General features: G+C 32.0%; 1 protein-coding gene across 12 annotated transcripts in view; it reads right to left on the bottom strand.

The window, feature by feature from the left end:
* LOC113393181 (polypyrimidine tract-binding protein 2) overlaps nucleotides 1-16,242 on the bottom strand; it is a 459,009-nt gene that overhangs the window by 54,910 nt on the left and 387,857 nt on the right. For all 12 annotated transcript variants that reach the window (XM_026629923.2, XM_026629929.2, XM_026629925.2 and 9 more), the window contains one exon: nucleotides 5,644-5,745. In XM_026629923.2, coding sequence (XP_026485708.1) covers nucleotides 5,644-5,745 — 102 coding nt within the window. The remainder of the gene's footprint in view (nucleotides 1-5,643; nucleotides 5,746-16,242) is intronic.

Consider the following 16,242-nt stretch of genomic DNA (forward strand, 5'->3'; position numbering starts at 1 on the left):
AATAATGAATAATCTCATGAACACATAACACGGAAAGAAAGTCAAAAGGCTCTTTATATTTCATACTAATTAATAAACGGAAAATATTCCTTTAGGGAATTCATCTGTGAAGTATTCAATGGTTTATTTTTCTCAGTAATAATCCGTTACATTTATACTATTTTCAGATATATTACGGACGAAATGGAGAATAATAAACGTGCTCCTTTTATACGTGTTTTTATTTGTTGCTTAAAATAAAAAAAATACTCTGAAAATCCAAAATGAATTCGACTGTAGTCGACTATAGAATATATTTTTCTTCAACTTATAGTCGAATTTATTTGGGTATGATGGATTTCTTTTATAATTTATTATTAGTGCAATGTTTGTTACGAAAAAATATGTTATTTATAGCATTTTTTTTTTAAATAGAACGTTAACGCTGACTTAATTCGCTTCCACGTTACATAATATAAATATATTGTAATTCGCCTATACCCAAGGGCCTATTATCGTGTCGAAATTTACTGAAACATATTTAGTTATTTTCTCAAGTTAAGAACCCACGGAGAGATAATGGTATCTCTGAGCTATAATAATTTGACAGGAATATTGCTGTCTCTTTCTGACGCGTTTAAAGGTGAGGAGAGGTTTTTTGGTTTAATATTTATATTAGTTGTCGCGTACGGCTTCATTAGTTGTTTTAGGGATTGGACGTCAAGTGTAGTCCTACAGTACCGAAAGTCCGCTTGACTTGCTTCTTTGTCTAATTACTCCTTAAGTAACGTAGACAATTCACGTTAAAGAAAGGATTTTTGGAAATTCCACGCAATAAGTAAGTTCATTATTGGAGCCAACGGCGTTCTTCATTTTTGAAATAAGAAGCATGTCAAACACAAGCTTCTGGTAAGAAGTAAACAAACACATGTTACAGCATCTACCCCATTAGGTATAAGAGGGAGAAATAAGGGTTGAAAGTCTTTATGAGGAGTAAGATTCTGACCAAAAATAATTGCATATATATTTCGTTTTTGGAAATATAACCCCAAACGAGAAAAATTTGGTGGAAACATTACTATCAAAATAAAAAAAATTGATCTTGAAATTTACCATTTGTGTTTCTTGATTGAATTGATAAACATGTATATCAATGTTTTTGAAAATTTCACCCCTCAGACGAGAAAATGGATGGCATTTCTGTTTTGAAGGGTTAGTTACTACAAACGTGTAGTTAAGCTAAAAATAACGAAATGTATTTTGCATTATATGAAATGTACATACATATATTATATCAATATACTATAGCAGGATATACAGGATAAGAAATACGTTTTTCTAATACAAAAACATTAACTTGGCTCATTAAAAATTAACCCTTAACTCAAAAAACAATTCTAAATAAGGCATATTACTCGATACAAAACTATATCAAAAATAATAAATAAATAAATATTGGACAACATCACATACATTACTCTGATCCCGATGTAAGTAGCTAAAGCACTTGTGTTATGGAAAATCAGAAGTAACGACAGTACCACAAACAGCCAGACCCAAGACAACACAGAAAACTAATGAACTTTTTCTACATCGAACCCGGGACCTCGGAGTTGCGGGCCCATGAAAACCGGTGTATACACTACTCGACCACGGAGGTCGTCTATAATAAAGAGTCTTCTTAGTATTTATTGATTTATAAGCAGGATTTATAAAAATGTAATTGTACTTTAATGATATACTTCGTAATTAAAATGGTGGAAAAGAGTACTTTCTGAGTTTCTTGCCGGTTCTTCTCGATAGAATCTATTTTCCTAACCGGTGGTAGCTTTAAATTTAGTCGACATTTTTACATGACGATTCAAAAGTGATTTTATGAGCATACTTGAAAAAAGAATATTTTGATTTTCGAAAGTGACTACTATAGTAAAATTTCATTAGATAAAACGGATTAAGGAAGATGTTTCTTTATACATATAAATCTTCTTTACTTGTGTTTGTAACTAAATTACTAATCGTAAACGGTTGAACCGATTGTGTTTTAATTTTTTGCGCGTATTAGAAAGGGTAACCTGGATTGAGCTTGGTGATCACTGTGATCGGAAAGTAAATTCAGATTCTTATTTCACCCGGACGAAGCCGGGACGGGCATCTAGTATCTGATATAGGTCAGTTTTTATTTATATATTACATTAAGGAAATATTTTCAAGTCAAAGTTTATTCTTATGGATATAAATATTTTTATAACCGTAAATAAGCGTAACTGTGAATTTACAGGGCCAAAGTCGTAATTTCGTTAGACAAGCTCGTAAATGCTTAAGTAGTCGTTCAGCATTCTCTGCTTTGATTGATCTTCACTTCGCAGGGTTTTCTACGTTTTTACAGGCCAGCGTCAGGGAAATGAGGAAAAATGCGAAATATAATTAATTACTTTATTTGGAAATTAATGACTCAGTTCAGAGGAACGAAGGTATATTAGTATTTACTTTTTTTTAATTTGCCCTTACTTCCAAATGAACCGAAAATGGACCGTATAATGTGTAAAATGGAAATATTGAATTAAGATGATTGATAAGAGTTATCATCCGGGCAAATACATTTTAATTTTCATATTTTTATTTTTTATTTATTATTATTGAACCTGCGGCTTAACCAGCGCGAAATTTATAAAACATCAGTACAAGATCGAGAGTAGCATATATGCTTCCCCGGTACTCAAACTATATCCAAACCAAATTTCATCTAAATAGGTTCAGCGGTAACAGACAGAGTTACTTTATATTAGCTTAGATTCATTTTGTCCTCAACGGTGAAGTGACAAAACCTGCATTTGATGTATAAAAACAGACTCTTGTAGCAACCCAGTATATGGAGCAGCGCGGTGAGTTGGCTCCAGATTTTTTATAAGAATTTTTTGAGTGGCAGCCCGGAGTCCAAAATATTCAAATCCAATCTTGGGATTCAAGAATTGGACATTGCCAAAACTCTATCTACGCCTCCCCACAGGCTAACCGATGAATAAAATAATTTATATATATATATATATCAGACACCAAATACATACTTACGTATATTTATAAATACTTTTTAATTGAATATGCAAACAACTAGGACTAAAAAAAACAGTTTGCATTTGCAGAAATTAAAATTAAATATAATAAAATTTGCACTTAGAATAGCTGTTTTCAATATTTCAGGTTTTGATTCAAATTTAACAGGGCGCGAGGTGTTTCCTGACGACAAAGGAGCAACTTAAAAAAAAACACTCTTCAAAAACGACTCGCTATTTCTCTGATGGATTTTAAATGAATATTCAGAGCAACAGAGAAGTAACAGAAAGGGCTGGCAAACAGCAATGTTTAAATTTTTACACTGGAAAAATAAAGTGGACGCAATCGTTAAATCATAAAAGAAGCAAATAAAATAGCGTAATAGACGGACGTCTCTATTTAATTATGAATTAGGACTGGCCTGTAACGAGATCACAATGTAATTAAGATTACTGGGGCGAGCTTTTCAGAGTGCTTTAGTGAGAGAGCAAATACTTGCCCAAACTTAGCTATTTTTTTTTTCTATACTAACAAATTATTTATGGACAATAAATTGTTTAGATTGTAACCGACATTGTTTTCAAATAATCATATTTGATTTTTTGTGCATTTGCTATTAAATTTTCAACTGTGGTATCCAAAAAAAACTATTATAAAGTTACGTATGTATTCTGTCTATATACATTTGCATTTATATATATATATACTGTATATTTTCTAAGAGCTGCTACTACTTTAAATCTATGTCCAAAGGTGGTCCGGAAGAGATCGCTTCCTTTAAGATAAGACCGCCTCTGTACATTTCTGTTGTTTCGCGTATACAATTATTGTTTTTAAATATCGTGTATTATAAAGAGTAGAGTATTTAATTAACTATTATTATTATTATAATTTATTGAAAATATTTATATAAATCTTTTCTATATGATTAAATAAGTTTTCATATCGAATATACCCTTCGTTATTTATACAGCTGAATGGGTCTCAAGTAAGAAATTTTTCATTCAAGGTAGATATATATTTCTCTTACGTGATTATTATATAAACATATATTTGAAGTATAGGTAGGTGGGCAAATGAGCCACGTGACGGTAAGTGGTCACCGCACATTACTCAGTTCTTATATCGACAATGCTCCACCAACCTTAGGAGCTAAGATGTTATGTCATTTGTGCCTGTGGTTACAGTACTACTATAGCGATAGTATTACTGTTGAGCATATCTGATTAGAAGGTGGTACCGTCCTGGGCTTGGATATCACCCAGTAAAATTGAATGATTACTACTGCTAAAGAGTAGTTAGTATTGTAGTAGGCTAATTTGAAGGTTGAACCATTATATCTACAGACATGGCATGTCATATAAAAGCCTATATATTTTATTGACTTCCTATGACAGAAGAAGTCAGGTAAAACTTTATAGAAAATATTATATAATTTGTTTCTATCTATAAAACTTTTTAGGTTAGTAACAGATTATCCATTTAGCGATCGGACCGTTCCGAAAAAAAATTTGTCTTGTTTATTCAGCGCCAAACAAAATGTGCATTTACGAGCCGCGTGCGCTCCGTTTATGTAAATACACTCGAAAAAACTATGCAACGGAAAACATCATTGTTTATTTTTTATTACGGTACTACACGTTTCAGGTGAAATTTAGCTCGGACGAGACTAGAGTGGTCTAACTCTGTTTGAAAACTTTCCAAATAATATTCATTTACTTGTTAACATTTCAAGCTTTTATCCATAAATCCGCAGTGGAGCAGAGTGATGGACTAAGACCTAAGCCTTAATAGGAAATGAAAAAATAAATACGTTTTAGATTTCGCTTGTGGAATAATGATTTTAACCATAATATATAAAAACAGCAAAAGTCTAGATCTTTAAATTGTGTGAATATAGAATTCGTATTTTTTTTATTTTTAATCTGTATATTATAGGCTTAAGCCCAGCAGTGGGCTATTATCAAATTACTTGAGCTTGCTACTTTATTTATTTAACTACCAAAAAAAATTTAGAACTCGGTGGTAATAACGAAAGTTAATTAGAATACGTCCAATACGAACACGGATATCGATAAAATATTTATGAACGTAATCATTTTTAAGATTCATTCGTTCAAAATTATTAATTCAATTCCTATTCAATATATAAGAAATTTATCTGTGAGTCGGATAGAGATTAATAAAAATTTGGCTCTTAAAGCCGCTAGGGATGTCCCTTTAGGGCGTGCTGCCCTTTTACGAGCGCTCTTTTATTTTGATATCTTAGAATTACACTTTTTGATATTAACATTTTTCAGCATTAACCGAAACAAAATTATCAATCAATTAGATATAATATTACAATTTTTTTATCTATAATATTTTTATATTTGTATCATTATCGTAACATTGTTATTATAACATGTATATAGGGGTATATCCTAATGTGTCCAACACACTTTTTTTTTTTATCGTCCGTATAATTTTCTCCTTCCTTGGGAATACTTTAACTGGTTTTTATATATGTTTTCCTTAATCAGTTTGTACGATTACGGATTAAGATTCTACTGTATCATCCCGCTTAGCTGGAACTATATTATATATAATTATACATGTATAAAGCAACGTTACCTTCTTGGCGGCTGAGTCTTGGTTATTATTGTCAGCATGGTGTGGAGCGGCGGGCGCCATGACGGTGACGCCACTCTGCGAAAGAAGCTCGTCGGAGCCTCTCTGTAACAAAAAGAAATATTCATTAAATACTTGTTGTTGCCCACGGTTTCGCTTGCATTTTAGTCTTTGATCGTCAGGTGTTAGGTAAAAAAAAGTAACTTATGTCCTTCTTTTGAGTTTAAGCTTTCTTAAAAATTTCATCAAATTCGGTTCGGTGGTTTGACAATTAATGAACAACAGACAGACACAAAGTTACTTATGCATATATAATATTAGCATAGATTTAATTTACTTTTTTATGAGTCACCGCGGCGTATCTATATCGGCTTGTAAAAGGCTTAAATGTTACAGACATAAACATACTATTATTATATTCGTATATATTTCCGTGACTACAATGAATATTACCAACACGCGACACATCAACCCCTGCCATAGGATCAATCTCAATTTAAGACAGACGAAATGACAAAGAGGTAAACATTGGGCAGAAGAATAAATCACCCAACGGAATAAAGCAAATATATATATATAAATGTCTGAGACAATACGACTCGCGAACTCTCGAGTTTAAATGAAAACGGGAAGTTATTGTTGACCGGTTATAAAACGCGGGAAAAACGTTTCATCCACAAAATAACAGATTATTTAATATTATACCTTCTTAATGTTAAACAGTTCTACTGAGTATCGTAATTCAACTAAGAGTAATTACGAACACAGTTACTCTTTTAAGCAATATACGTCATATCCGGATTTATATATAATCTAAATTATTATCAAAAATAATTCATAATGTCTCCTATAGGCCTCATTGGATCAAAATCACAATCAAAATATACTTTATTCAAGTAGGCTTTAACAAGTACTTTTGAATCGTCATTTAACAAACTATATTAAGTGAAGCTACCACCGGTTCGGAATGTTGATTCTACCGAAAAGAACCGGCAAGAAAATCATTTTCTCTTTTTCAACATTTAAAAATACAGTCATGTTAGTTAAATACAATTATATCTTATTTAGTCAACAATGTTTTTATTATTATTGTAGTGATGATATTAACACTGAATCTCTTTATACTGTAATCCCTATATACTCTTAGTCTAAACATGCTAATTTATAGTTTCATTAGTAGCAGTTTAAGTAAATGGCTTGTCAAACATTAGAAGCTATTTGACCGAAATGCCACAAAAGGCCTAGTAGAACAGACATTCTGTGAACAATGATCCGTGAGCGTGTCTCGTGGAGCTAATCTGTATGCGGCGAAATATCACTCGCTCGCACCTGCCGGCACTCGGTTATCCGTCACACGAGACACTTAATAAAGCCCACACGTCATTCGTAATGTTTGTTTTTTTTTTTCTTCCACAAAACGAAACAGATGCTGATGACGAAATTGCTCGCAAAAATCGCGCTCTCTGATTTATTTCTAGTTTTTCCCCACGTGTCGTTGCCTCGTGAGATTATAAATTGTTGGGAGATAGTTCCACATGCATGAGTTTCTGAGCGCTGAGAAAAATGAATATAAATTTAAATTTAGACAACGAAATTCGAAGCCTCGGATAAGGAATCACAGTGTCATCTAAAAACTTTAGTTTCTAAAGAAAATATGGGTTCGTTTTTTTACTTAAATGAATAAACAATACACCTTTCACAAAGTATATTTGTTAGGATAACCAGGTATAAACAATATTCGTAGTTGACAGAAATATTATTCGTTAACAGAAATTTTATTATAACATTAACAACTCAATAAAACTCCAGTATAAAGCTACTTGCGCTTTGCATAAGCCAATGTCATTATATATGATATAAAAATATATACAAGCAATTGTAAGCATTTAGAAATATTCCAAACAATTTGCATAAAAGTATAAATAGATTATACCCTAACAGCGGGAATCCCATTTTAAGATATAAAGCGTTCATTGTAGAAAGAAGAACCGTCCTTGGAAAAAAAAAATAACTGATAGAAAGCCCTATCCCTTGGAGTAATTTTGCAGAGCGCGTGTAATAATTGCTGGAAATTAAATAACATTTTTCACAACAAAGAACATCGCGGATGAAAATTTTGTTAAGAAAATGTGTATTGCGTTACAAAACAAGACAAAATTACGTATTCATAATAATCTTTCATGTTAATGGAGGCTGATGTTAAATTGTTTTATAAGTAACAAATAATTTAATTTACTTTAAAACACATTAACATAATATATATTAGAAGATTACGGGGCAACTAAATAATATACAGTTTATTAAATAAAGAATGTAATATAAGCAAAGAAGAAAATTACATTTCATGCCACGAAAGATATACTAAACTACAACGAGAACTATATATTCGGAAAATTGTTTCATAAGTTTCACTCGGATGAAATCCATTCAAGACAATCCAGTAAAAAAATGCCTCTAACATCTCTTGAAAAGGCTTGGAGCATATTCCAACACGCTGGTCAAGTTCGGTTCGAATACACATTTTGTTGAATTTCATCAGACACAACTAGATTTTATTGAATGTTTTCTCTCATCACGACATGATATTTAATCTCATTGGTTTAACATGGGTATGAACTCGTTACCTTCGGTAAAGACTCACACCACAGGTCTATTAGTAGACATATATAAAACCAGTCAAATTAAATATTTACCGCAGTACTAACATTCGATCTAGCGTTGAATTAATGTCGTCCAAAATCAATTCCTAATATTGCCTCTCACGAAAATGTATTTAGTTTTACTCTCCAAAGCAAAATTCTCAATATTTTCCGATCAAAACATACTGAAACGTTCCTCCAATATGTCATTTGAATGAATGTGATACAAGGGCCCTTCGTATCAAAATATTATCAAGAATAAAATATACATGAAAGGTACGGTTTACTTAGATCAGTCGAACAAACCTCAGGCCTTCTCGGAGCAACATATGTCATCATAAAATGTCGCTTGAAAATATTTATTTTATCATCCGTATCGAGTTTCTCGCTAAATTATATTGTGATATAATGAAGGAAACTGGACACTTTTGATTCTCCAATTTCTCATCTCACTAAACATTAAATTATAATAAAATAGAAAATAAATATACATATGTAAAGTAAGATCGAATAGACTTGATACATTACGGACGATACAGTATGTACGGATGTATTCTTAATCAAACAAAAGTATCAAATCCCATTGTCAGCCATCGATACGTGTAATCTATTAGTGATATTAAAATGTTCCGCGAAAATTCACAAAGATCGGTCGGTGAGATATTTTTTTTATTTCAGAAAGGCACTCCTATTTTGCAGATTGCTTGAGTCAATATTATTTCAAGTGTAATTTTCGTCGCGTTTTCGTCAAATCCGATTTCTAAGTTTACATGCGATATTTTAACGAACACAAATTTGAACTTTACATTTAATTATTCAAATCTTTATCAAGAACGATAAGGATATTGACAATAATCACAGATAGTACGGGATGTACATAGAATCGCGCATGATATGATTAATAAACCTTACTTAAGAATACATTTTTCGTAATTGGTTTATTATATATTTAAGAAATTATGCAATCTAGTGGTTCAAATCAAATCGAATGTATTTTATATAAGTAAACTTCACAATGAAGTGGTTTTGAATCGTCAATATTAAAACACTACCACCGTTTCGGAAAGCAGCCTCCGACGAGAAAAAACGGCAAGAAACTCGCATAGTTGCTCATTTCAAATGAACAGATTTACAATGCTGTTATTCACAATTAGTGTTCCATAAGCCGAGGTGGCCCAGTGGTTAGAACGCGTGCATCTTAACCGATGATTTCGGATTCAAACCCAGGCAGGCACCACTGAATTTAAATGTGCTTAATTTGTTTATAATTCATCTCGTGCTCGGCGGTGAAGGAAAACATCGTGAGGAAACCTGCATGTGTCTAATTTCAACGAAATTCTGCCACATGTGTATTCCACCAACCCGCATTGGAGCAGCGTGGTGGAATATCCTCCATACCTTCTCCTCAACGGGAGAGGAGGCCTTAGCCCAGCAGTGGGAAATTTACAGGCTGATTATGTTATGTTTGTTCCATAAGACCTGTGATTAAATACACCTATTTAGTAAGTAATTGGAGGAGCATTCTTTCGCAGGAGAGTGCGTGTACAATACTTATATATTATTTGTTTTAATAATATATCCATTTCACAATACGAGAGATAACAAAGGAATAAACTGTCAATAAAACATTTGTATGAGTAACGATTTTTATGAAGGTCGTAAACACGACCGATAACCAACTATAGATGTCGAATAAAACATTTATGCGACACTAACTCTATTCGCGTGGTAATCGATTCATTTGGTTTCTCTTTTTGTTTAATAATCGGTAATGATCGTTTAGAATATCGATTCAAAATATAAAATAAATTCCAGTGAGCTTTTAATAGAAATTTTGAATCGCTTCATGTAAAATCTCAGTATTTAGTGATTTTCCAACGATTGAGTATTTTTGGTATTGCATGTCAATTTTTTTGGAATATATTGAACAGATACAGCGTAATATGTTTATACCCATGCTTAATACTGCGGCGGATTCGTCCGTCGAAAGTTAATAAAAATATATTAATATTTTCTCAGCACGGCACGTTTGCCCAATTCCATAAATATATATGACCAGATTTATATGTTATTTTGTTCTAAAAAGACAACAAACGAATACGGGATGGTTTTCAATTGAGCGGTTGAAGAGGCTGTTTAAGGTCAAAAATTCGCAAAATCTTATCTCCGTATTTATATATAGTTTAGGCTATTTGTTGATAGTAGTCAGTTTAGATAAGTAGAAAAAATAAATAAGAGAAATAAATCATGAAAATATTATGGCGCCACATTCGTTCAAGGAACCCTCACAGTTTGCAGTCGTAACAAAATTCAGAAATTCATGAATAAGACTGACATTGTTTCCGTTGGTCGAATAAAATGAGGCCGAGACAATACGAACGTTTACGATGAAAATGAAAAATCGCTTCGGCGTTTATGACTTTATTGTTTTTGGAAACCGTTTTACTTAATATAGAAAATAATAAAGGAGTATAATAGAGTACCAATAGAAAAAAGTCTATTTTTATTGCCATTATAACCTGACAGGCTGATAAAATTCGACGCGTTTAAATTATGATTTACTTTAATAACTACTGTTGGATACGAGCGTAAATTTTTTATGTGAGATATTAAAATTCAAGCCATATTAGCAAAGTGGTTAAAACACATGGATCTCAATCCAAGATCACAGATACAAATCCGGTCAAACATACTATGTTTTTATGTGTTTATAATTAGCCCGTGATGCTGTAAAGTATTTTATGCATAATACATGTATCCGCTAACCCGCAACGTGGAATATTCTCCTCTCCAGAGTAACATTTGCCAGCAATGAGAATATTTCAGGCTGTAACGTTTCTTGGAGCATATTGTTGTGTGTGTAATACTACATTTTTTTTATTGAAGCTCGATAGGATTTAACTTGTCTGTAAGATTGGTTTGTTGGATATTTACTTAAGATTCCGTAACATGGGTCAGAAAGGATCGACTTAACTCCAAAAAGAAAGTACAAATGCTTCTTTGAAATATAAAAGGAACTTTATTGTTTTATAAACTCATAATATTTATTCGAAACAAATTCGATTTATCATTTAAATTTCGAACGCCTTTTATTTCGTGATAATTATATCGTGTAATTACAAAATAAAGGATACAATTTAATCAAGCTAGAGGTCTGGTATTACAACCGAAAATGCAATCAAGTTGAAGATTATCAGGTCCGCGACGAAACACATCCGACACAGTTACGATGCATGGCACATATCATCCCGAGCGTCCAATATCATCACGTCTCGGAATAAGATTTCGAAATTAACGATCTTGATAATATTTGTTGCTTTAACGCTGCCAGCTTCGCAAATAATTAATTACACCAATTTGTTCAGCGCTTATAACGGGCATTTGTCAAGCACCCACCCGTAGCGGATGATTTTCGCGCAAACTTCATAATCGATACTAGGAATCGATTAACGGAAACTCTTTGCCATAACTCACTAGTGATGGGAAACCGTGAATTAATAAATCCGTAATATTTTCTAAATTATATAAACACAAATTATACATTGACTTTATGAAGTTGTCTAATTGATTTTGGCGACGACGTTAATCGATGAGAAATTATATTAATAATAACACATTATCGTGCACAAGTGTGTGCAAAACACAGGAAAAAATTATATTCCATCATTTACATAATGCGACCGGAAACAGTATAGGCACAAATCACCAACTTTACATACTCATCGAGGACCGGGTGTGCCAACAGCGCCAAAAAAAAAATTGATTAATATTTCTCAGCCCAACATCAATTCAAGATCAAGATTTGAATCCAAGACCTTAGTGTCTGCCTTATAAAGTAACCGCAAGAACAACGACTCAGTCATATTAAATATTATAAAATTGAATATTATAATAGCCTTCCATATATAAAGTTTCAGTCTCTAGAGATCCAACTTCTATTAAATATTTAAGAATGATCTCAAGTAAATTGAATATACTCGTACAGTGTAAAAGTTAACAATTCTCATCACAAGAAACAGACCTCTTAACCCCAGGACAATATAAAGAGACATTAGTTGCTGTCACAACTCTACTTTATAGGGAAAGTAGGAGCTGCAAGTTTACACGAACAAAGTTATCGAGGCTGGTTACTTCAGTAATGAATAGAGACGCCAGACGTTAACCGCAACTCGAGCTCCACTCGCCTACCATTTAACTTCTGCTCTGCGATAACTGAGCTATGTTGACCTGCTCATTGCTCTGATACGAGAAACTCAAGCGCTATCTTGCTGTATTCCATAATTGCTAAGTTAATTTACGATATCAATGTACTTCTCGATCTGATTGCCGGGATAATGTTGTAAAGAAAATATTATAAGATATTATATTGTGTTTAAACTCATCAGTTCAAACCGGGACAATCTAATATAGAGTATTAATGTTTGATTAAGAAACTGATAAAAAAGTAGTAGAAAATGTATTTGTTTAAATATCACCTGAAGGATCCATTTTTTTAGTTACTTTATATTTCATCCAAATTTATATGATTAAAAGAATGGTCGATTTTAATTGATTTTCAGACAAGGTAACATACTTTTTTTTTTAAATAAGGTTGTTTAATTGGTAGAAAAGAATAACTATTTAGTTTTGGGTGGTTCGTCTCGACATAATCTACATTTTGAACCAAATAACTCCGAATAATTTGATTTTCAATTAATATCATTAAGATATTACCTTTATGACGAGATTTCTTAAACAGCTGCAAAGTGAACGCGTATAGAATATCGTTTAGCTGAAATTAATCTGGCCTTTAGAACTGTGATTTAAAACAGAAGCGGTGAGGAACAAAGGGCAGCATTTAAAGGCGACATTCATTTGCATGCGAGGCGATTTGAATAAATATCGCGGGCAACATTGCTTGTGTTTTATGTGATCCATTATTTTATTTTAAACAGTTCCAGGAAACTTTTATTATATTTTCTTTAATCGCATTATATTCTACGAATGTTATTTTTCTTTGTTCCGCCTGGTTTATTTTAATATTAATAATAATCTGTTACTTATGTTTTATATAAGGAGTGTGTTTTTGGTTTAGGGGCTCGCCTCTAAGTCTTCTGGTTCCTAAGTAATAGATTCAAAGGTAAATCAATAATTAAGTATTCGGTTTTTCTCTCAAATAATTCCCAGTACGAATCCAAGCTTCGATCGTAATATATTACGTTTATTTTGTTTTTAACATAGTCTAAAATAACTACTTCATAAGTTAAGTACGCAAACATCTCGGTGAATTTTGCAATGAAACGACTTTCGGTGAAAAGTTAAGTTATATTTTGTATTTTAGACGTTATTTTGAATGCAATAAGATATATATGAAAAGCAAATAGAGAAATGTCTGTTGTTACGCTGGCATCTAATGCGAAACTATCAAACTTGAACGGCACATTTGTCTTGTAAATAATATTCAATTCCTTCGAGTCTACTTATTGGACTTCTAGTTAAATGTCTTTAAAACAATTGTGAAGGGAATTTAACTTGAATTAAGATTTAAAAAATTGAAACGAAAACTTAGATCAATTTTACTGGCTTCAATTCGATTAAAAATCTGCCCACAAAATCTTTTTTTTAGATTGGTTGTGTTCAATTCATCGTTCAAAAAATAACGAATTTATCTTCATTTCAATAATAGATTTTCGACGGTTACTTAAAATCGTAGCACATTTCTTTAAGGCTAAGGGAAAAGCAATTAAAAAGCAAGCCGTCGCGTCGCGTCGCAGAGCGCGTGATTGAATCCACGTACGGCGCCTCCGTCAATCGAGCGAAAGAGCAATCGATAACTTAGCTCCGTAAAGAAAACAAATAGATTCTTTATAGCAATGTAGGAAGGTAACAATTCACCCCTCAATGGGCCGTACGGAATCTAAAGCGATCGTAATTTCGTCGGGCAATATTGCGCCTTTTCATATTTTCCTTTTGCCTCCCAAATGTTATGCCGAGCCCGATACACGGCCGCGATTTCGTTCGTATTTCGAGCCCCTCGTCTCTACGATTTAGTAGATCGACACGTGAAGTATCATTTAAACAAACAACACTCCGATTTTTCGGGGTTACGAGAACCGTTACGTGACATAATTTATCCTCTTGAATATATTAATTTTTGTTATTTTGCATCGTCGCAAGTCAATGTCAATGTATAAGTTTCGTGAGATAACTTTATTCAAAATATATTTCATAGAGATTCGAAAGTTACGATCCAGCGATCCTTAAAATTTATGCTCCAGTAGTTACAAATAAATACAGTTTATTTGAATATGTTCCGGTGTGAAAATCTTGGAAAATTCAAGGGCCACTAAATTTTAAATATTATAAAGTTACATTTCTCATAGTCATAGTAAAATAAATATGTTCTATTTCAAGACCATAAAGTACTAAAGGAGATAAGGTATATATCGTTTAGTTTAAGTGTAAAATATCGTAAATCTGGAATTGTAACATAATAAATTAGAATTATGGTATAAATGTGACTGGGACATTAGTAAGTTTTTTAAAACGAAACAAACGCACCGTTTATTTCGAATCTTCATTGAGGTTTAATAAATTCACATAAAATAATTCAGGGATGAACACAAATATTCAAAGGATGGTGTTTCAAAGGCAGTAAGCAGTGTTTGCATAAATGTCTCTATGACTGCTATCCGCAGATATTTAAACGCCGCGAGCGTTTCGCTAAGATAAATAAAAATTACTGAAATTTAAACACTTTTTGTACATATTTTGAAGCTTTTGAGAGAATTCCTCTCGGTTGTGAGGTAAATAACATTCTATATGAAATATCTAACATATAATACAGGCATGAAATTGAGCGGACGTGTGTTTTCTGTTTGTGGTTGTTTTTTTTTATATGAGTTAAAAATCAGCTCACAGAACAATCGGCGATTATGAAAACGGTTAAATACTTCTAGATTATTCGACAAAAATACAAGATATTAACATTATTTGAAATTTTTGTTTCGATGCAACATTTTAAACTCAAGTACATTTTCGCTTTGTGAAATCTTGTCTTCAATAAAAGTATGGATCCAGAAGTCGACGACTTTTTATTTTGAATGTAGTGAAATGATATTTTAGAGCGAGAACGTACATACATTATGCAAAGTATATATTTTGTATCGAGGAAACAGTGAATTCATATTGGAGTTTCGTACCTATGATATTGCTTTACCGTCATTAATTTTGAAAAATTTGTAATTGTGTGTGTGATGTACGTAAATAACCAGTAACACTATTTTTATAAATATTTAATACAAGGGATACTATTACCGGCATTCAATAGAGAAAAAAAAAATTAACATAATTTTGTCAAAATTTATTTTTATCTGGAATATGGATATATTTTATGTTGAAATATTTGGCTAAGTAGTAACTTCTTTTTTGATAGAATCTCCTTACAAATGTGTGATAACTGTACTTTATATATAATAAATATATATTCTTTTTAGTCCTGTAGCATGTCATTATGAGAGACGGAATTAAGAATATTTTAAATATAATTTTAATGATCAACTATTTCATTTCTATTACGTTTACAATATATAATGAATACATTTAAAAATGTAAACGACTAAAACAGAAAAAAGTATGTATATAATTATCACTAAGTACTATTTATTAGTTACAAAGAAATAAAATTTTTCAAACTAATTGCCTGCTTCGTTTTTTATGTAATTCATTACTCACTACGCGTCTCACTTTAACTCGGTGGACTTATTTAGCGTTTGTTAATATGACACATTCATGGTTGATTCGTCATAAGAAAAATAAGACAAACTATTGTTTCAATTATCGAACTATATAGAACATTCATACATGTAAAACATACGTTATATGTACGCGTTTCATAATTAGGAGAAGATTATTTGCGTCAGGCCGTACTTTTCGAATTATCATTAGTCACAGTTTCCGCTAATACAGGTTGTAAGGCGGCCTA

The sequence above is a fragment of the Vanessa tameamea genome, chromosome 6 (genome assembly GCF_037043105.1).
Source record: "Vanessa tameamea isolate UH-Manoa-2023 chromosome 6, ilVanTame1 primary haplotype, whole genome shotgun sequence".
NCBI classification, from domain to species: Eukaryota; Metazoa; Arthropoda; class Insecta; order Lepidoptera; family Nymphalidae; genus Vanessa; species Vanessa tameamea.